This window comes from Theropithecus gelada, chromosome 1, assembly GCF_003255815.1.
Source record: "Theropithecus gelada isolate Dixy chromosome 1, Tgel_1.0, whole genome shotgun sequence".
In the NCBI taxonomy this organism is placed as follows: domain Eukaryota; kingdom Metazoa; phylum Chordata; class Mammalia; order Primates; family Cercopithecidae; genus Theropithecus; species Theropithecus gelada.
Window position 1 is genome coordinate 122,108,207 of NC_037668.1, and position 23,835 is coordinate 122,132,041.

A 23,835-nucleotide genomic window follows, 5' to 3' on the forward strand; every position below is an offset into this window, starting at 1 on the left:
GAACTTCTGGCCTCAAGTGATCTGCCCGCCTCAGCTTCCTAAAGTGCTGGAATTATAGGTGTGAGTCACTGTGCCCAGCCAACAGAGGCAGCCTTTTATTGCTCTTATTCATATACAGATTCCTCCCTTTCCCCCCAAATATACCATATGTTCTTTGAAGATAGGAGTTATTTTTCATCTGTGTCCATCTGTAGCACAGTGCCTAACACATAGTAGGCATTCAATAAATCTTTGTGGAATGAATGAATGCATAAATAGCTTTATGATTTGGATGTTTTTAAATTATTAATTTATTTTCAAATCATACTTAGTTTGAGTTCAGATAGTTCAAAAATCAATATAATGCTTCAGGATGCTTCCAGTTATTGAAAAAACCCAATTAAAAATATACAACTCACACTTTATTTTGGTTAAATTCATAATGTAGGTAATATTAAAAATTATTATAAATATGTAATAATGCTTTATAATTTGCTATTATAGTACACCACTACTGACACATAAAAAGTTGACTTATCTAATTAAAACATTTTCCCTTCCTATGTTTCTAATTCTGAAAACTATAAAAATATTAAAGTCATGTTACATATTTTTCAAAAATAAAACTGCCATATCCCATTGCCAACTTTACAGGAAAAAGGTATACGTTCTGGTAACATAGGAAGTTAATGATGAAAAAAATAGGTTCAGAATTTTAAGTTGGTGTATTTGAATATGAAAACATAAATGACACAAATGGTTTAAATCCTCATTAAAACAAGCTTCACATTTCTCCGAATGCATATTTTGCAGAAGGATGAACTTCTAGCCAACATACAATAAATATATCAATTGTTTACATTCCCAAATATTGAAAATACTGGCTGAAAAATCTAGAAAGACAATGTTAAAGGAGCATAATTAAGCCTTAGACCTTTTATCATTGAAAATTAAGATCCTAATTTTAGTTACTACTTGGCTCTGGTATGGGAAAGTCTGAACTATTCATGCAAAACAGAATAATTTTTTATTTTCCATTTTATACATAGCTGCTATCCAAATGATCTTTTTTGAAAAATGAATAATTATTAGCTATTATTTGTGATTCAAGTTCTAGCGATGGCCATCCCTAAATGGATATTCTATTAACATACTAGCACAATATGGTCTTTTATATCATGTGAAAATACTTGCTGCTTTTGGTGACTACAGTTTCATGGATGGGAATTCAAGATAGACTCATAACAGAACAAATTCCAAATTACAGTACATTGTGTTACAGTAAGGCTCCAGTGTATTCTGGAAATGTAATAAACAAGCTACAGCTTTTTTTTTTTCATATTTACTGGAAAAAAAACAATTATATAAACTTTTTTTACCTTGGTCACACTGGATTCACATCTTCTCAGAAAACATCTGTTATATAAACTATTGATAACTTAGCTTTCAGTTTTAAGTAATTATTTGGTAGTATTACCACTCTATTTTATGGCTTTTTAAACATTAAGTCCCTAAACATTTGAAAAGTGTTCACTATATTCTGATGGTTCATGAAAAAAAGATGTGAACATCAGCTTAGAAAGCTTATATATAAAGCTTTAAAAATCAGTGTTTTAAAAGATTATTCAATAATAGAAAATCATGAGTACAGAGGTAAAATTAAAAACTTATTAAAAAATTCCATACACGATCCCCTTCAGAAAATGAATCTATAATCTTGCTTCTTTGTGAAGAGTTGAAGGTGCGTGTAGGAGATCACCAAAAAGCTGAAGTTTAGATACATTAGCAACTAAGTTTTTCTCCCCAACTTTCAAAATAACCCTTCAAACAATCAATTTTTGTAAGTCCAGGGTTATAAAAATAATAAATGGGATATTAAAGTTCCCTCTTAAAATATCTTGGCCAGTTCACTGTATAGATTTAAAATAAAATGAACACTTGTTTCAGGACTTATATGAAAAAAATGGGCATTTCCAAATGTAAAGATGAACTATATATATATTTAATAACATTACGATTAATATAAAGGCTAGAAGGCTTAAGTAGCTCAATATCTAAACAAGTTTTACCAGGTAAATCACATGATTTCACATAATTTTTTCTTTTTTTTTGAGACATAGTCTCGCTCTGTTGCCTAGGCTGGAGTGCAATGGCATGATCTCAGCTCACCGCAACCTCCCGGGTTCAAGCGATTTTCGTGCCTTGCCTCCAAAGTAGCTGGGATTACAGGCGCCTGCCACCGCACCTGGCTAATTTTTGTATTTTTAGTAGAGACAGGGTTTCACCATGTTAGCCAGGCTGGTCTCGAACTCCTGACCTCAGGTGATCCACCCACCTCGGCCTCCTAGAGTGCTGGGATTACAGGCAGGAGCTGTGCCCGGATAGATTTCACATAATTTTAATGATCAAATTAGCCAATCAGTAAACCACAAAATCTTACTTAGGAAAAGGGTCTATTATATTTATTTTGAATATGGAACCATAATTCTTTTTCCCTAGGTTGAGAAAACTTGAGCAAAATTAGTTTTATTTAGGCCCATGGTTTAAAAATATTGAGATACAAGAGATTTTTTTTTTTTTTTTGAGATGGAGTCTTGCTCTGTCGCCCAGGCTGGAGCACAGTGGCGCTCTCGCGGCTCACTGTAACCTCCGCCTCTGGGGTTCAAGAGATTCTCCTGCCTCAGCCTCCCGAGTAGCTGGGACTACAGGCAAGTGCCATCACACCCAACCAATTTTTGTATTTTAGTAGAGAGAGGGTTTCACCATGTTGGTCAGGATGGTCTCAAACTCCTGACCTCGTGATCCGCCCACCTCGGCCTCCCAAAATGCTGGGATTGCAGGTGTGAGCCACTGTGCCCGGCTGAGATACAAGAGATTTTAAAAGAAGTTTTCAAACTATTCAGGTTACAGACACAAATTTATAGAATTAAGGAGATTTATAGTGTACATCAACATTCATAGCTTATTTATTTAAAATTTTGTGGTTCTGAAACTAAGGAAGAATTATACGAAATGACCTATATAGTCTCTTTTAGCAATAAACTTTCAATTATATTATTCTGCTTTAAAATAGTTAAGACTATATCTCAAAGTTGTTTAAGTAGATAATGTTGGCCCTGAATTAAGGATTTTTTTTTTCATCCCCTTTCTGGCTTTTAGTCCTTCCTAGTCAGTTATTAATGGGGAATAAATATCACACATTTTACTCAAGTGATCCTTAATTCCTGGCTCTATGCCCCCTCCTCTCTCCAGAGCCCACAGTATCCTAACGTATGGTAAGTACTCAATACTGAGGATTCTTGAATGAGTAGCAATATATACTAAGGATGGATCAATAATTTAAAAGAATCTGGAGGTGACAGTAGTTGCTTTTATAAACCCCCCAAACAATAATTTCAAAGCTTCTAGTCTCCTTTTCAGATTTACTTTGGTTTGTCTTTATAAGTAATAAAAAGAGATAATACGGTACAAGAATACATGGTTACATCATTACAGCTAAACTATAAGCAAGGACACATAAAAAAATTTAAGTTTCCATTCATGTATTGAAGAGTGAATTTTATTTACACTACTAGTAAATCCCAGCTACTCCAGTTATTCTGTTATATCTCATCAATAACAGGAAAAATATCTTCTTCCAGTATTTCAGTTTTAACAATTGTAATTAAATTGGTTAGTTATAATAAGAGTTAAGAAGCAATTAATGAATTTTTTTTTGGAAATAAAAAATATGTATATACATTACCCTGATACCTAGGCCAAAATATATCTAACAACAAATTTTCTTGATTTATATTAGTCATAAAAATAAAGGAAAAATATATTGCAAGTATTTTCTTTATAGACAATTTCAATTAGAAAACAATAGTTTAAGGAAAGCAATAAAGTGGTTCATAAGAATGGATTGATATGGAGGCAAGATAAGTATTTAAAACTTGACAGACAACATACTGTCAAATATGACGAAAGAATATCTGCCTCAATGACACCATTTACAGGCAGTAACTAGATTTTTACACAACTCCATTTTCTCTCATATTGAAGGAAATTACAGGTAAGTTATGCTTCTAAGTCAGTTAAGAACCCCTTCTTTTAGCTTGTAAAATGTAGCCTTTTGATTTGATAATTCCTCTACTTTTCACAATGACCGAGTATCGCAGTAGCCACAGTGGCACCCACTCATGCGCTTGAATGTCAGGAATGCTTTCCTGAAGAGCTTCTTGGAAACTTGCTTCAGAAAGCAGTTCTAAAAGAAACAACAAACAAAACTCCAGCGTGTTAAATTGGAAAACAAAAAAGCACTTTACTATGTAGGTAAGCATTTAACATAACAAAAGAAACCCTCAAAATTTAATATATAATATGCTTATCCTTCATGTGTGTGCTATGAATCTGAACCAGAGTATTAGAAACTCCCAGGCAGTTATTTAAAAAAGTAACTACAACTGTACCCCAGCCTATTTAATTCATAACTTTTGGTGAGTGCAGCCTAGACATCACAGTTTTTTAAAGATCTCCAGGTGATTCTAATGTATAGTCAGGGAAAATACAGGAAAGTCTAAAGGAAAAAAAAGTAACTGATAATCCTATCAATTGGAGATGATACACCATTGTCATGCACTTTCTTACAACTTTTTTGGTGTATATGTGTATATATCTTCATATATATATCTCCATCCATATCTTGAATCTCTATATATCTCTATATCTTATATCTGTATCTGTGTGGGTATACCTGTATCTTATAAAACTAGAAATCATACTGTAGTTACAGCCTTTTTAATTATCTTTTTCCACTTATATTGTGAATATTTTCCCATGTAATAGTCTGTGAAAAGATCATTTTTAATAATTTCCCCACTACTATATTATATAGCTATCATAATCATATATTTCCCTATTATTGGTCAAAACATTTGTTTTGCTAATAAAAATAATGCCAGGATAAACATTCTTTAAAAAAAATGTATATTTTGTATATAAATATATATAAATAATATATAAATTATATATATATTTATATAATTTATATATAAATATATATAAATTATATATATTATATAAATATATATATATATTTTTTAAGATGGCATCTCACTCTGTTGCCCAGGCTGGAGTGCAATGGTGTGATCAGTAAACCACAAAATCTTACTTAGGAAAAGGGTCTATTATATTTATTTTGAATATGGAACCATAGTTCTTTTTCCCTAGGTTGAGAAAACTTGAGCAAAATTAGTTTTATTTAGGCCCATGGTTTAAAAATATTGAGATACAAGAGTTTGTTTTTTTTTTTTTTTTTGAGTTGGAGTCTCGCTGTGTCACCCAGGCTGGAGTGCAGTGGCACGATCTCGGCTCACTGTAACCTCCGCCTGCCGGGTTCAAGAGATTCTCCTGCCTCAGCCTCCCGAGTAGCTGGGATTACAGGTAGGTGCCATCACACCCAACCAATTTTTGTATTTTAGTAGAGATGGGGTTTCACCATGTTGGTCAGGCTGGTCTCGAACTCCTGACCTCAGGTGATCTACCCAAGTTGGCCTCCCAAAGTGCAGGTGTGAGCCACTGTGCCCGGCCACAAAAAATATTTTCAAACAAAAATCGGTTCATTACACACACAAAGTTGTGTGGATGGGAGGACAGAAGGACTATATGTATTATAACCATATTAATTACAGTACATTAAAATGGTGGTTTCCATTACAAATAACTCTGTAAGTTTAAATATATTAGTGTTATCCAATGTATAGACTTTATATAATACATTTATCAGGAATGCCAAAAAAAGCCATATACACATAAATAATGCCCATTTTACAGGTGACGTTTTAAACAATGAAAACATCAATGGCTCTGATGACACCTGGGGCATTAATCCATAAAAACCCTTTCTAAAAATAGAAATATTTGTACCAGCAATGCTTTCTTTAAGCATTTGAATACAAATCATTGCAAGACCATTTAAATAAATTTTTGTTATCAACTATATCTTACAAAAAAAGTCTACACATAAATTTATCTCCAAATATGGAAGAAACAAACCGCCACAATAATGCAGATGACGAACATTTTAAAATGCATGCCTGGCTGTGAAATGAAGGGCCAAAGTACAAGTACATTCTTAAAGCTAGATACACGCCATATTGCCAGCTGCTTTACAGAAAGGCTATGCTTTACACTTCTACCAGCAGTTGATAACTTGAGAATGCCGCAGTGCCAATTCTTTTTTTTCTTTTTTTTTTTTTTTTTTTGAGGCAATGTCTTACTCTGTTGCCCAGGCTGGAGTGCAGTGGCATGATCACAGCTCACTGCAGCCTCAAACTCCTGGGCTCAATGCATCCTTCCACCTCATTCTCCTGAGTAGCTAGGACCAGAGGTGTGCATCACCAAGGCCAGCTAATTTAATTATTATTATTTTTGTAGATATGAGGTCTTACTATGTTGCCTAGGCTGGTCTCAAACTCCTGGACTCAAAAGATCCCCTGCCTTGGCCTTCCAAAGTGCTGGGACTACAGGTGTGAGCCACCATGCCCAGCATATTCCAAGTTTATATCCAAGCTCTCTATGACTGCTCTGATGCCATATATATCCCACCACTCCTCTCCTCACTGCCTCTTCTCTGGCCACACTGGCCTCGCCTCCTTGCTGTATCCTGAAAACCTCAAGCACATTCACACCTTGGGGCCTCTGAATTAGCTTCTCCCTTTTCCTTGAACATACTTTTTCCAGATATTCACATGGCTCACTCCCTTCCTGCAGGTCTCTGATTAATATTACCTTAGTAGAGAGGCCTCTCTGACTGTACCATATAAAACAGCAATTAACTTGGATACTCTTTCTGCTTCAGCCAAATTATCTCCATAGCATATACTACCACTTATCATATGTAACATTTATTTTACTGTCTGTCTCCTCCCATTAGAGTATAAATTCCATGAGGGTTTATTTTTGTCTGACTTGGTCCTTTATCTCTAGTATCCAGAACAATGGGTGGCAAATGGTGCTCAGATGTCTATTATATGCATCAATCAATATGGAAAGATTCCACTGGGGTCAGAAGCAACCTACAGATAGGGATTAAGTGAGCATCTTCACAGTTTGATTTCGGAGTGCTAAAGGACCCACCTACTCCCAAATGAACTGCTGTGATACCTGAATGGCATTAATAGTAAACGCTCAATGTTAGCTATTTTCATGTGCCAGGTACTTTTCTGAGTACTTTACATGTATTAACTTAGTTAATCCACATGCTAACCCTATGAGATAGATACTATTATCTCCTTTATGGGGGGAAACTGAGGCAGAGAGGTTCGGTAACTTGGCCAAGGTCACATCACTAGTAAATGATAGTTTTCATAAATAGAATGCAAATGTCTCCTTGGAAAATTAACATTAATATGGATTTGTTTATCAGATTTTCTAACAAAGAGGACCCTGAGGGAAAGAGATATAATACAGATTGGATTTAATCGAAATGGGGGGCGGGGAACAAAAAGGGAAATTCTAAATTCAAGATCATCTACTTTACAATTTTACTCTCTAGTTAAATTGTTATTACACTTCTAGTACAAAGGGTAATGGAAAATAAACCCATTATGGGGAGTAAGGGTAATTTTTAGAACAGGGGTAGACCTTCAGGGAATTTATAAACAAAATTCTATTTTAGATGACAAGCAGAGTTAAATGTTTTACAGTTTGGTTCCTTAAAAAAATTAAAAATATGACACAAAATCAGAGACTATGCTATTCATTAACTACATACTTTTAAAATTTAACTATGGTTGAACTCTTTAGTCAGTAAACATGACAAATTAAATCAAGAGTCGCTTCATTATAGATTAAAGTGTCTGACGGTTCATTAATGATAAATGCAGGATAAGCCTATACATTTTCACCAAAAGTCTTAGAATTAAAAAAGACAACCAAGTATCAAATTATGTCAGTAATACAAAAAATATAAAAAGGATTAAATCTCTTTCCTCATATACATATGCAACATATTTTGCCGTATTAGCACACATTCTAAATGTCAACATTTAGAGATGTGAAAATAAAACACTAGACACCTTAATCTCTTCCTATTTCCTTTCCTACTAGAAAAAGGATTGAGTTTTTTTCAAGTGAAGCTAGAAGAGGGTACAGGCTGGATCATCAGCTGTTGGTAACAATTACTGTTAGAAGAGCCTCCAAAAAGTAAACAGACACATGACATCTGCCAACATATGGAAAGTTAAAATTTAAATGACTTACAGTTCAGAATAAATCAGCATAACATTTGTTAGATTTTTCACTAAAATGGCTTAAAAAATCAGTTTACTTGATTGTGAAAGCTCTACTGGGAAGGCAAAAGTCACTGTATTTTATTCTGGTATGATTTAAATGAAAATGGATAAAGTTTTCAGACTGTAATATTATAATACTAACGTTTCAAATCAGAGAGATTGTATAGTGGAAAAGGCTCCAAAATAATCCAAGACTTAGGCCAAGTTCAAACTTTGCCCAAAGCCAGCTGGGTGACCTTGGCTAGTTCCTTTCACTCTGAGGTTCTATTTCCTGACTAAAAAAATGTATAGTTTCAGTTGTTGTGAGGATTATAGATAACCTCTCTGAGGCATTTGGCATGATGCTTGGCATTCAAGGAACAATAACTATTAAAACTCTTTCTCCTCCATCTCCCCCTCCTCTGATGAAACAGTGAAGAAATGAGAATGAAGCAGACTGCTAATAAATAGTATAAAGTTTTAATAGATTATCCATTGCATTCTTAAAATAAGCAAACTGAATCAACCCACCGATATTGTGTCATCTTTGTAGGTATGGAAGTAAAAGCTGAATATTTTTTTGGTGGGAATTATCTATGAAATATAATTTCCTCTAATATTTATTAAATCAGAACTTCTATAAAAATGTCATCGAGAATTAAAACTTTCACAAGACATTTCTCACTTATAAACAAACATTTCTCATTTATGCCAAAAATACTTAGTAATATACAGGCTCTCTGAAACATTTATCTTTGCAAGTTATGTTCAATATTATCTTCCAAGTCTTTCTAGTTATCTTATAAAATGTTGCAAAAATTATTCTATAAAAGACAGACAAGCCATTGTCATTAATCAAATATAAACATGTCTTAATAAAATACCTACTTACGTATCCTAAGTTGCTTATTAAGTTTTGAATTATATTACATGTGCCACTTTTTCCAGATATTTATCTCCTTGAATAAAATAGCCTTTTGGCCAGGCACAGTGGCTTATGCCTAAAATCCCAGCACCTTGGGAGGCTGAGGTGGAGGAATTGCTTGAGTCCAGAAATTCAAGCCCAGCCTGGGTGACATGGTGAAACCCTGTCTCTACAAAAAATACAAAAATTAGCTAAGTGTGGTGGTATGTGCCTGTAGTCCCAGCTACTCGGAAGGCTGAGGCAGGAGGATAGCTTGAGTCCGGGAGGTGGAGACTGCAGTCAGTTGAGATCATGCCACTACACTCCAGCCTGGGCAACAGAACAAGACTCCATCTCAAAACCAAAGAAAAAATCAAGTGGCCTTTTGGTCCAGTCTTTGCTATGCTAGATAGTATTACATATATTACTATTTAGAATGTCTCAAAAGATCTTTTCTGTGTAGTTTAATATTTGTGAACCTCAAAAGACCAGATGTTCAGGAAATGATCCCTTCACTTTTTTTTCCCCATTGGTACAGAGATAAAGTTTTCTGAAAATAAAGACATGTATGTTTTGAGCTAACCATTAAGAATAGTTCAGATAACACTGTATTTTTATCACTGTCCACACTTAAAATTATGTATCAACAAGTGCCTTTTTGTAAGACAAAGCTTATGATCAATCTCTATAGTGAAAATATCAGTTTTACCTTTTGGATCATTGTGAGTCAACAGCTGTATGTCAAACTGTTTAGCAAATGCAGTCAAATCTGGTGGCATCACACAGCAGGAGGCAAGATTAACTTGGTTACTATTTGGTTTTACCTAGAAGTGAAAATAAAATCATGATATCACTACTAAATTAAATACCAAAAATAGAAAGCAATAAGCAATAACATAATTTTAGAACATATGAAAAATCACAATCCACAGTGCTTAAAGCTTACAAAATACTTTTACATTAATATCATTATTAATATATGCTTTTCTAACCTAGGTTAGTAGTAATAGGGAATAGGAATTCCCTATTACCTTTTCCTTATGTAGTATGTTGCAAAATGTATTTTGCAGTGTACCACTAGGGGGAGGAAAAATCCAACATAGTACTACACTTTTTTTTTTTTTTTTTGAGATGGAGTCTTGCTCTGTTGCCCAGGCTGGAGTGCAGTGGCATGATTTTGGCTCACTGCAACCTCCACCTCCTGGGTTCAAGCAATTCTCCTGCCTCAGCCTCCTGAGTAGCTGGGATTACAGCCGCCCACCACCACACCCAGCTAATTTTTTGTGTTTTTAGTAGAGACCGGGTTTCACCATGTTGGTCAGGCTGGTCTTGAACTCCTGACCTCAGGTGATCTACCCACCTCGGCCTCCCAAAGTGCTGGGCTTACAGGTGTGAGCCACGATGCCTGGCCCAGTACTACACTATTAAAAAGTCTCCTGCTAGAACCATTTAACAATCTAATACATCTGCCTAGAAAACAAACATGCTTTTTGTTAGTTTGTTAAGTGTGATGGTTTCAGCTACAGAGGGAATAGGTCTTAAAGGTAGAGGATCAAATACAAGTAAATATATTTAAAGTGTAAAATATGGCTATGAATCACACACATTTTGAAAGAAAAGAACTGACAGCTTCCAGCAGCTGCACTGGTTAATTTACATTCTGAATCATCTAAGTCTCTCCGGTAGTTTCTTGACCTCATTCTGGCTACCATCAAGGAGAAGGGGAAATACATTCTCTAGGTCTTCCTGTCCATAAGAAACTCTGAAAGCTCTGAAAAGGAGAAGGCTGAAGAAGAAGGAAAAGGAATAAAGAAAAATACTGAGAGTAAAGGTAAAATGCTAGCAAGTGACTTTCCTAATAATGTAGGTTATTAGACCAGAGAGGGGGAATAATTAATTTATGACACTCACTCCATATCAAGTTGTATGAACTGACAGTCTTACACATCTTTGAATAACAGCAAAATATTTGTTATATATAATGTTCCCTTACTTAGGAAATTAGAGTCATGGTCTAATAGTACCTAAAGAAAAAGAAGGTTTTTTTTTTTTTTTTTTGAGACAGAGTGTTGCTCTGTCACCCAGGCTGGAGTACAGTGGCGCGATCTCAGCTCACTGCAACCTCCACCTCTGGGGTTCAAGTGATTTTCCTGCCTCAGCCTCCTGAGTAGCTGGGATTACAGGTATGTGCCACCACGCCCAGCTAATTTTTTTATTTTTAGTAGAGATAGGGTTCCACCATATTGGTCAGGTTGGTCTCGAACTCCTGACCTCATGATCTGCTTGCTTCAGCCTCCCAAAGTGCTGGGATTACAGACGTGAGCCACTGCACCCGGCTGTAAGGTTTTTCTTTAGGTATTATTGTTTTCAGCACATAAGTAGAACTGAAGGAAATGGCCTTAATTCATTTGGCTATAAATGTTTTAACACACATTTTCTAGTATTTTTGTCACTCATTTTAACTGGGATTAACATTCAGTTCAATCAGAGATACATTTAAATAAAAAGAAACAAAAACTCCAAATGATAAAACCTGCCTCAAAACTCCTGCAGAAACAAAACAAAACTCCCACATGTGGAAAAGTCAGCCTGCAGGGATGGCCACTATGTGCATCACGCTCAACAGTGTGCAGCAAAGACTGAAAAGGGCAAGTTCTTCCCGGAGTACTCATGATCCTGCCATCCCTTACCTGTGCCCACTGATACAGCTGTTCCAACTGTGTTTTGTCTAGATCAGAGGTACCTATGGCAACAATCTTTTTGCTCTGAACTAAGTTTTCTAATTCCTCCCAGTAAGGCTGTAAATGCTCCAAGGAAAGATTAACTCCATCTTCAATAGGAGGCGAAGCAATGATCACAGAATCCAGCTGTGCAACTCCAAGGACTGAACAGGCTGATAGGAAGGAAAACACAAGGAGAATAAACGCTTGTTACATCATAAAAACAAATATTTCTAATGTTTTCAAAGTATCTCACTGAATTCTGTCCATATTCTTCACTAGTTTTCAAAATAACAGATTATTTCATAGTTTACTTTTCATTTAGAACATTTCCATCTTTCAAAAATGTGTAAGTGCCCATTTACCTACTTGCTTTGTGTGGCAGACAAGTGGGTTTCTCTGACCTGCCTTCTTCCTAGGCAGCTTGCAGCTACTACATGCTCCTCTTTCTGGGGAAAAAAATTTCTTCTTGTTTCCTAGGTCCCAGAAGTTTTTAGTAGCTCCCTTACCTTCATAAAATTTTCTTCTCCAGTTCTACTTGCTCACTACTATCGCATATGGATGATCACAAGAATTATGACCTAATATTCTGTAACTGGTAGTCACAGCAAAGAATAAGCTTGAGACACTGAAAAACTGAATGTTTGGTCTTAATCCACATTTATAGAGGTAGATAACTTCTTAATTTCTATAAAAATAATTGAAGAGCTTATTTTAAATGATTATTCATTCTAAAGTTACATTAAAGAGCCAATTATTTGAGTTTTCAATATATGTAAATACTGGAAGAATTTTTTATTATCACAATAACCTAAGTGCTAAAAATAGATATAAAATACTTGAATTTTTTTTTTTTTTTTGCCATTGTTGGTTTTGATATTTCACCTCTAATACTAAAAGGGCTAAGAATATGATTAAGAACTTCTATCTCCCAACAGACAGTGAACATTTAACTACATTACACCTTTTACGTTCCTCTTGCATATCAAAGTATGACCTACGTAAGTCAGTATGATTTTACAGAAGCCATAAGAAACTAGGCTAGAACTTTAAAAGGTAAAATTGGAATCAACTCATTTTCTTTTTACCCGGACCTAAACACAAGTTATAACTAATACACATACACTAATTTAAAGTCCACTATTAAGATAAAAAATTTAGTTTTTGCTTACCCATGTCAACTGCACTTCTAGTTGATGATGAAGAGTTTGATCCTACAATGAACAGTTTTGCTGGGTAACAAAGAAAACAAAACTGATTACTACATTTGGATACACATTTCACTATATGCTAGCATTAACACTACTATAATACTAAGATGACAGATAATCCTGAATGAATTATTTTTCCTTTCCCAGTCACATAACTTTATAGTTTTAAGACATAAATGTATAGTTCCACTGTACTTTTAAAATCATGTGCTAGTTGCCAACAAATATCTGTTTATCAAAACAAAAAGTAAATATTTATTTCCCATTTATTAGAAGCAGGTTAGATAACTATTGGAGCTTAAATTAATTGAAATTTATATTTTTATGACTTAAAACATTAATAGAGCACATTATATACTTTCTCCAATAAACCAAAATCTATATACAAAGACTAAATAAAAAATGTAATGAGAAGAAAACTGAAAAAAAAAAAAAAGAGTCCACAATTCTACCTTCCCAATACAATCATTTTCATTTTCAGACATTATCTTCCAGTTTTTGGTCATATGAAGTAGGGCATAACATTATTTCCTCTTCTATTTGGTTTAACTTTATGTAACAAATATTTTAAATATATTTCTATGTAGTATTTAGTTATCTTAAAATTTCTTTAATTTAAAAAATTTTTTGTAGAGACAGGGTCTCATTATATTGCCCAGGCTGGCCTTGAACTCTTGACCTCAAGGGATCCTCCCACTTCAGTCACCCAAAGTGCTGTGATTACAGGTGTGAATCACCATAATTTTTTCTTGAGACAGGGTCTCACTCTCATCCAGGTTGGAGTGCAGTAGTGCGATCACAGTTCACTGCAGCATCAACATTCTGAGCTCAAGTGTTCCTCTCACCTTAGCCTCCCAAGTAGCTAGGACTACAGGCATGTACCCCTACACCTGGCTAATTTTTTTCATTTTTTTGTAGAGACAGGGTCTCGATATGTTGCCCAGGGACTCTTGAACTCCTGGCCTCAAGCAATCTTCCCAACGTGCTGGGATTACAGCACCACATCAGGAAAAAATTTTTTTATCCTAATAGTCATGTGCTTACTGTAGAAATGAGGAAGACCTATAAAAGTAGAAAGACCAAAAAGAATGGCCAGTCTCATCACCCAAATTATTGCTTAGACTTCTGTGTATTCTGTGGCTTTTTTTCCACTTAGGGGTGGCCTTGAATATTATTCTGTGTTTTTAGTGTATAATTTTACATACTTTTTTTTTTGAGACAGAGTCTTTCTCTGTCGCACTGTGGTGCCATCTTGGTTCACTGCAACCTCCTCCTGGTTCAAGCAATTCTCATGCCTCAGCCACCCAAGTAGCTGGGCTTATAGGCCTGCGCCACCATGCCTGGCTAATTTTTGTATTTTTAGTAAAGACTGGGTTTTGCCATGTTGCCCAGGCTGGTCTCGAACTCCTGGCCTCAAATGATCCACCTGACTCGCCTCCCAAAGTGCTGGGATTACAGGCGTGAGCCACTGAGCCCAGCCAATTTTACATGCTCATTTTTTAATGGTTGAATACTATTTTGTAGTTTTGAAGAGTGGCATTTATTAAATGAGTTCTACTTATTGAACATTTAGGTTAGTAAATGTTCCAGTAGTAGTTCCAGTTTTCTATTTTCACATATATAATGCCAAAACAAACATCTTAGTAACTTGTTGTTCAGCATTATACTATATCATTTCCCAGGGATGAATTGTTAGAAATGTGATTATGAGTCAAAGCACATGACGTTTTGTGTCAGTCTTGTTATACTTTAAAAGATGTGTGCCAGTTTACCACACCACCACCAACTAAGAATTGCTCTTCTATCAACATAGGATGCTATTATTAAATTTTTTAAAAAAACTTAGTAGGTACAATACATACCTACCCAGGACCACATTAATTGTCATTTCTTTGGTTACTAGGAAAGTTGAGTCATTTTCTATATTTGTAAGATTGAGGTTTTGGTTTCATTTAAATTCAACTTTATATGTACGTATTTATGTAAACTCACTGTTCAAAAAAATAAATTTACTCAATAGACAAACAGGTAGAGTAGCAGAAGAGCAAGAAAAGAAAAAAATCAAAAGAGGAAACAGAGAAAAATAGGGCTAATGAAATACCCTTATATAAAGTGCCTGACATCCGATATATGCAACACATTTTCTTGTATGTTTCTTATATGAGTCCCTTCCTTCCTACTGCTAGGTGATGTCTCTAAAAACACTGCTTCCCTGAGATTACTCCTTATTGAACAGCCATCCCAGCTTCTCTACTAGATGAGAGTCAGTATTTACTATTTTGGTCTAACTTTAGCCCCTATAACTCTATGAAAACCTTCCCCACTACTATTCCTCTGTCCATGAATTTGTGCCGTCTGAAATGGCCTCCTTTCTCTGAAGGATGAGGCTTTTTTGGATAGGTAGAAAGAGGAAAGCTCTTTAGATGGGGAGAATTTTGATACCTATTAAGAAATCTCAAGCCCTGTAGGAACTGAAGACAACTTCTAAGAGACCCAAGATGGAACTAAATCATGAATTACAGTCAACCTCAGAAAGAATGTTGGTTTACGTCCTTTCCAACACAAACAGCAATGTAAAATTAACAGGAAAAAATGGGTTTTGGAGTTAGGCATACCCGAGTGGATTCCTGGTTCAACCACTTACTGGTTGTATGACAACCTTCAAGTTATTTAATATCACTAATGCAATGCGGTAACAGACTTACCTTGCAGGATTGTTTTGAGAATTAAATGAGAAAATATAACCATAAAGTACCAAGTACAGTGTCTGGCACAAAGCAAGACTCAATAAATGGTAGTTACTATAGTTAGATTAAAAAGACAATACCCTATCTCATCTTACATGCAATTTATTATTATTAACCATCTCAATAATAATAAAATAGCAACAACCACAATAACAACAACATGGTAGCAAACAATAGCTACCTAGAACTTACTTTGAGGCAAGCACTGTGCTAAGTGCTTCTTTTGTTATTTCATCCAGTTTACAAAGAAGCCAGAGAAACAGATACATCCCCATTTTATAGATGAGAAAACTGAGGCTCAGGGAGGTTAAAGTCTTTGTTGGCCCAACATTACACTAGCCTGTAATCTGCATACCCAGAAACTTCAAAGCTCAAGCTTTTAATGATTATGCTATGCTAACTGTAAGGTAAGGGCAGAGATGGCATATCTTTTCATTTTTGTATTCCTTGAGTATAGTACAGTTTCTGGAATTTGTCACTCACTACATTTCCTGAGTGGGTGTTACAGTATTTTCTTTCTCTCCATGTAACTTGCCCAGGTTTCTTTTTATATTTGCAGGTGACCTCAGACATTGCTTACCAGTATCTTACCAGAAGGGGGTGCTTATGCTTGCTTTGGGTGGACACTGCTTCTAAGCCTTCCCTTTATCCTTTCCATCTCCTTCATCTTAATCTTTCTACTGCTTGGAAGTTTGACACATAAATTACATGACATGATGACACCATCATGAAGAACAGCAAGTTGAAGTTCTATTCTGACTCTTATATAATAGCCAGCATTGACCTCTTAGAACTCCATCTTGGAGTTTAAGTAAAATTATGTTAAAAAATAATTTTTGAATTTCTCACATTTAGTGTCTGAGCAAAGAAAGGCTTATTTTAATGCCTAACAAAATCTATCGCTTCCACTATGTAACAAAATAAATTGAAAAGACTGTACTTTACCAGAAACTTTCATTTCTTCTCTTTCATCAGGATTTATCTTTTCTACTGCATGAGATACAGTGCATTCCAAGACATCTGGAAATTCCTATAATAAACACAATATTTAAAATAAATACAAAATTTAATGCTTCTGATTAATTATAAAATTTTCTATTATCCATAATGCCTAAAAGAAGCAGAGAACCTATAAGACAACAGAGCTATTTACCTGAGGTCTGGGTGGGCTTTACAAGGGTTGTAAAGCTCTGACATAAAGGTAAAATGGTGTGTGTGTGTGTGTGTGTGTATCTGTTTTCTGAGAAAATCTGTCTCATTTTGACGAGGTATTTACAAAGAAGCATGATCAAAAAAATTAAAAACAAGCAGTGGGGGCATATGTGAGGAGTCAGAAACACTAGCACAGCAGATAATTTTACTCTAAAAAGAAGTGATTCTCCTGCCTCAGCCTCCCAAGCTGGGATTACAGGCACGTACCACCACGCCTGGCTTTATTTATTTTGTTTTGTTTTGTTTTTTTAGTAGAGATGGGATTTCGCCATGTTGGCCAGGCTGGTCTCAAACTCCTGACTTCAGGTGATCTACCTGCTTCAGCCTCCCAACGTGCTGGGATTATAGGCGTGAGCCACTGTGCCCGGCCTGTAATCACAAGCATTGTAAACCAAAACTTTTTTCCTGAGTAAAACAGAAAAAAGCAAAGGCCATTTGAACGTATTTTAATGAATAATGCACAGGGATAATGAGAAAATATTAGTACATATACATCAGAAACGTATTAACTTGCATTTACAGTAGCATACAAAGTAAACAGCTAAGGCTTTCCCATGATTCTTGAGCACTTTCACAGCACATATCAGGGGTTCAGTAAGTGTTTACAAGTCAAGCATAAATAGAATAAATAGTCATTTCAGAGAAACAGAGATTGATTTAAAAAACCATTACTCAATGTCTATATAGTAGCTATAGAGTTACATGGTTGCGGTATGCCCAGAGGAACCAGTATTTCCGCACATGTCCTTTTCCATACTTTTAAAGTAGCCTAAGTAATGTGCTGTGAGCCTTTAACTGAGTTAGATTTCAAAGAGTGGTTTAGGGTTTTGAACACTAACATTTATGACAGTAGCCATATACTGACATTTAATGGAACACAGTTCCTTACTGTTTCATCGGAAACTGATATTTGAAAAATTACTTCTAGTGACATTGAGTCTACCAAAGCAATCAATCAATCACAACTGATAATCATTCCTCTACTAGACCAAATATAAACTGAAATAAAACACTAATAGTGAGGAAACCACAGTGAGGAAACCGTGGTGAGAATTAAGCATGAGAATCCTAGTATCTTGTCTGGTTAAACAGTTGCCTACAGTCTAGATTTTCTGTTTTATGCATAAGCCTACTGGATCAGAGTGCCGTCTCAGCAAATCGACCACAGAGAGTTTTATGGCTAATTGCCTATTTGACTTCCCTCACAAAACTGAAGAAATTAACTTCCTGTTTACTTTACTTCCTTTTTGACCTGCATGATTTTTGCATTCACATTTCACTTACCCTCACCAAATCTGGGTTGATTTGGGAACTCCACTCATTCAAGGTTTTTTGGATACAATCACGAAGCTGCAAAACGAATGCAGTTTGAAACTGTTAATCAAACTCTGTACTTTTCTGTACTTCTACAATAATATATTAATTTGATAAGCAGGAAAAAAAAGATAGCAACAGGAAATACCATATGAACCCCAATTTTAATTCTACAGGGTTTTTATTTCCTTTAACATAGATAAATTCAGGCCTGTTTTCACCCTACTCTTGTTTCTCAAAGGTTCTTGAACTAAAGCAGTTGTCTAATTACTTTAAAGTGTTCTTTGTACCAGTGAAAATTTAAGCAAACTGTTGAGACATAAAAGCATTCACAGGCCAGGTACAGCGGCTCATGCCTGTAATCCCAGCACTCTGGGAGGCTGAGGCAGGCAAATCACTTGAGGTGAGGAGTTCAAGACCAGCCTGGCCAACATGGTGAAACCCTGTCTCTACTAAAATTACAAAAATCATGTGGGCATAGTAGTGCATGCCTGTAATAGCTACTCAGGTGGCTGAGGAAGGACAATTTTTCTTGAACCCAGGAGATGGAGGTTACAGTGAGCTGAGATGATGCCATTTCATTCCAGCCTGGGCAACAGAGCAATTCTGTTTCCTCCAAAAAAAAAAAAAAAAAGGCATTCATAAAGAAACAAAAATAAGGTTTATAAACAGAGGAACTTGGAGTCAAGCCCAGGCTGTCTGACTGGAATTCATATCACAACTATGCCACATTTCTCAAAGACAAACAAATTAAATTATTAGAGAATAAGTGTAGCTGGAAAATCCTACCTCAGATTCACCTGTGCTGTTTATTAAAAGTTCAGACTCCTGAGCCTAATCCTAGACCCACTGAATCACTCTCCAGGAGCAGTTTGGACTTTCATTTTAGCAAGCATCCCAAGGAGAGTACTTTATCTATGTACTCTAAAGTCTGAGAACCACCAGGATAGACATATCTTGCAGAACTCAACTTGTATGACAGTCCAGAAGTCATTTCCTAACATTTAGGTGCACCTCTAACCTGTCTTCCATGTTTTCTTAAACAAAAAAAATTTTATACAAATATTCTAGTATGTTGTAAATTAATTCAAACATACTTTATTAAAGTGTATTTCAGACTTATTTGATAGTAGTCCAAAGTAAGACATACATTCACATAGTGAGCAAAGACCTATATACATATAATGGAACAAAACATTCACAAAACGTTATTTATTTTCACAACATGCCAGGCACTCTAATGGTTCTAACATATTAGTTAGAAAAAATATATTGGTCCATGACTCACTGAACTGATTTATGACCACTAATGGGCCAAACCTGGCAGTCTGAAATCACTGCCTTATTAGATAACCAAGGACATAATGTTTTGCATTCTTCTGTGGGCAATCAATGAAAACACAAATGAGTAACTAGAGGCAAGCCCCTGAATTGCAAAAGCACTTTCCTAACAGAAACAGCAGACACTAAACTTCTGAACTATCTGAACTATGATTGCTTATGATAAAAATTGATACAACCACTGTACTACGTATATCTTAGTACACACAATTACAAGACATAACTGGTTTATCAATTTAAGGGCACAGAACTACCTATGTTAAGATTCACAATCCATAATAATAATTTATGTGCTATTCACAACAATTCACTTGAATTCAAATCACAAGGTCTAGATCTTTATGTAAAGCATATTTATAATCAAATTTAAGTCAGTGGATGAAAATGAGTTGATAATCATTCCCGATAGAATTACAAGTCATAACAGTCTCTTAAAAATTAGTAAACATTGAAAGAGCAGAACCAACTAGAGGTTAAAAATTCTATCGGAAGTGCTTTGGTTCAAAACATGGGAGAATTCTAAGAAATTTCCCTCCGGAAGGACGGCTCATTTGCACACTTGAGGCTTTCCCAATGAATTCTTCAATTCAGGAAAGTACGTATATTTTCATAGTATTCACCCTCTTCTTGAAACAATTTCTTTAATCTTGGATTCTGCAAAATGTCAGAACACATCATAAAACAGTCTAACATTATAATTGCATAGGAAATTCATTGACTTTATCACAAGCCTAATGATTTTTAATCTTGTAAATTACATGTTCGCTATATTGACTAAACATTAACCTTGTACTTGGGTTAATGTTTGTCATTAACATTAATGTTTGTCATTAACATTAATGTTTATGTTTGTTCTCTGCTCTCTTCATTCTTATAATACACACGCAATATCACTGAGGATAAGCATCACCACAACTTAGCCTACCATTAGATCTGGAGTTGTATAAGAATTTTTTCAATACCATGATTCAACCAGTCAAACAGCCTTACAACAAAGAAGTGGGCAAAACAGTCCTATAATGGTCCACTTAAAAGCTATTTGATTTCATAAAATTCCAGTGAAACAAAAAATCTGAACAGAGGTCATAACAGTTTTTTAAAAATTAGAACTAGAAAAGACCTTGTAAGAAATTTAAATGAACTCTCGACTCAACATGTACATTTTCTCAAAAATAAGTGATTTGTTTAGTTTCTTTAATCTCTTCAGTGAGGCTGAACTGTTCCAAGTAGTATATCCCAATTTGGAGCTTTGGATGTTACAAAGTTCTTTTTACATAGAAACAAAATGTGCCTCCTCTTTTGCTCTTACCAAGCAGTCATAGTTTCCCTACAGTATGATGCCATTCCTTCAAGTTTTCCTCAAAAGTTTTCTAGTTTCTTTAGTTTTATCCTACTCTTATGAAGTGCCCTAAATAAAACACTAGAAACCAGAATTAGTCCTTTGAACAATGTTTTACAAACTGTGGTGTGTGACTCCGAGCATCAAGAAATCAACATTTTAAAAATTAAAATAAGACAGAAAAAATCAGAATACAGAGTATAAAATAAGGGCTAATATCTTTTTGTGAAACCTGTTTCAGATATACTGATTATACAACTATTACCTGGATTGCAAGGTAAAATGTACCTCTTACTGTGTTTGCAGTCAGAAACTCTTTTGAGTCACTACTTTAGAGTATGCTATTGTGAGATAGGTAAAATTTCACCCAATAATATCAATATATGTGCAAAATTCTGTATTTATGTACCACCAACAGTACTGGAAGAAATTAAGACTCTATGTACCGAATACAGAAATATTTATCTTTGGGAGAAACAACCAAAGTAGGTGGTTGAAATAAAACAAAACATACACACTGAGCTGCAACATAAACACAGAATATGGTACAGACTCAGATTCCTACTTAAGTTACAAGCAAGAGTTCTCATCTCCTGATGGGCACGGACCCCAACAGCAGGCCTGGGCACAGGTCCAGCACTTAACTCAGAGGGATGCCGTGTGCTGCTGCATGGTTTGTTACCAACATCTCATAGAAGAGAGCAGAAACCGCCTAGGAACACAGCTGATATCATAATACGACATAGTTTAGGAAGGTTTTTCTTTTAATTAAGATTTATCTTTCTGATGAAACCAGATGATAGGGAGACAGATGCCTGTACGGTGTGCGTTTTTATATTTTACCTCTTAATTCTCACAACAACCTGATGAGGAAGGTTTTATTACCCAACTTTAACTTTCCCAAAGTCATATAGCTCCTAAATCTAAAGGTTTTGTTATTTTTTAAATACTAGAATTGTCCCATACCGCCAATATGCACAATGTGCAGTGGATTCCTATCCGCTCAGAAATGGCCAACAAATAGGTAACAAGTTTGTAATTCCAGATTAATCTCTGTCACCTCTAACTAGTAACTAGTCTTTTTATTTTCCAGTTTTTACAAAACTTTTATTTTTTAATTGATAGATATTTGTACATATTTATGGGGCATATGGCATATGTGATATTTTGTTACATGCATAGAATGTGTAATGATAAAGCATACATAGATGCACAGATATATGCATAAAATGTGTAATGACTAAAGTCAGGGTATTTAGGGTATTCCAAAGCCAAAACTGAGTGCTTACTCATTTGCTTCACGGCAATAGAGAGTCTAATGTCAACATTCTAAAAGTTAGGTGTACTATGAATACTACTTCATCCGAATGCACCAAAGGACAATCTCCGAAAATATTCCTTTACCTGGACAGGGTGGGGGAAGGAAGCGAGAGATGTGAAGAGGGACGGAGCGACGTCCTGGCCCTCTGTGACCTCCGTGCCAGGAAGAGGGACCCAGGATGTTTGAGAGTTTTGCCACCAGCCTTACAGCACCGAGAGAGGCGTCACTCAGTGCGCAGCTGCACCCGCTAAGTTTTTTAAACGCGTTGCCCCTCAGTAGCGGGTTTGGACCCGAGGTCGCGCCGACACTGGCCCTAGCATCTTCCCGCGGGCGGCGCCCAGGTGAGAGCAAGGCCCTGCCACCCTCCCTCGCCCGCGGGTGCTTCTTCCTTCCCGGAACCGCCCGGCCAGGCCCAAGGCCTGCCCCGGGAGCCCCGCGGCGACGGTCGCCGCGCTCACCTCCTCGCTGTGCGTGGACGGGCACTTCTTCCGCAGGCGGCCCCAGTTCAGCAGGTTCCCCGTCTGCAGGTGCAGGGTGCGGGCCCGCGCCAGGAGCGCCTTGGCCGCGCGGCTGTCGGTACCCATGGCAGCGGCCGCCCAGGGACCGAGCGGCAAAGGGGCTGCGGGCGGGCAGGCAGGCGGCCGCCCCACAGGACGCGGTGCCCGAGGCCCGAGAGGGAGCGCGAGGCTGCCGGCGCCGCGCGGCTGGAGCCTGGCCTCCGCTCGGGCCCCAGGGAGGCCGGACGGCGGCTGGGCGGCGGCGGGAGAGGAAGGCACCGGTGACTGCGGCTACGGCCCCGGCTACTGCGGCCGCAGCGGAAGAGCTGACTCCAAATTGAGGGAGCTGTTTCCTGGTAGACAATGACTAAGCAGAAATCGCGGCCGAGAAAGTGCTTCGTAACCGTTACTCGTCCCGCGGCGGGGCAGGGGCGGGGCGCGAATCGCCTGCGGGACGCCGGCCTGCGAGTGACTGGCCCTCAGCCTGCGGCGGGCGTGGCGACGGGCGGTGCGCGGCGGGCGCGCGGGCCGAGAGAGCGTGGCGGCGCGGCCCGGAGCGCAGTGCGCCGCAGGGCTCCCCCTGGTGGTCAGAGGACAGAGTGCGGCAGACACTGCCTCCACCTGGTGCGGTCTCCGGGCGTTCGGGTCGTGGCTCCGCCCACTGCCGCCCCGCAGCCGGCTTCCTACACGTCTCTTTAAAGGGCAGCCTGAGCGGCCACCGAGGCTCGGAAATACTACGTAGTTTTCGTTCTCAGAAGCAGCTGTTTGTGCGCAAGCGCCCCCTTCTTCTTTTCGCTTCGCTGCCTTCAAGGACCTTCTCCCAAACTGCTAATATATTTCTTCATCCATTAATTAAAGGTCTATTGATTCACGCTATTTGCTGGTAATGTGTGAAGTCAACGAACAAGACTGAGTCTTTGCCCTTGAGACGCGTACACTCTACCCAGAGACAAGTTCTAAGCACAGAAAACAAGTTTATAAGAACATCATAGGGC

General features: G+C 37.0%; 1 protein-coding gene across 2 annotated transcripts; it reads right to left on the bottom strand.

Annotated features, from left to right (window-relative positions):
• Positions 1–272: 272 nt before the first annotated feature.
• On the bottom strand, positions 273–23,404 carry GCLM (glutamate-cysteine ligase modifier subunit). 2 transcript variants are annotated; one of them, XM_025354377.1, is made up of 7 exons: positions 22,802–23,404; positions 18,313–18,378; positions 16,762–16,846; positions 13,031–13,090; positions 11,829–12,031; positions 9,848–9,962; positions 273–4,225 (listed from the first exon to the last, which is right to left on the bottom strand). In XM_025354377.1, the coding sequence occupies exons 1-7, from the start codon at positions 22,925–22,927 to the stop codon at positions 4,056–4,058; spliced, it is 825 nt and encodes a 274-aa protein (XP_025210162.1). In that variant the 5' UTR covers positions 22,928–23,404; the 3' UTR covers positions 273–4,055. The 2 variants fall into 2 exon arrangements, with proteins under 2 accessions (XP_025210162.1, XP_025210169.1); XM_025354384.1 differs by lacking the exon at positions 18,313–18,378.
• Between the last annotated feature and the right edge of the window lie 431 nt (positions 23,405–23,835).

Coding starts and splice junctions, on each gene's coding strand:
- GCLM (XM_025354377.1), bottom strand. CDS start 22,927: ATGGGTACCGACAGCCGCGCGGCCAAGGCGCTCCTGGCGCGGGCCCGC. Junction 18,379..22,801: donor CGTCCACGCACAGCGAGGAG/GTGAGCGCGGCG, acceptor TTCGTTTTGCAG/CTTCGTGATTGTATCCAAAA. Junction 13,091..16,761: donor AGAAGAAATGAAAGTTTCTG/GTAAAGTACAGT, acceptor TTTGTTACCCAG/CAAAACTGTTCATTGTAGGA.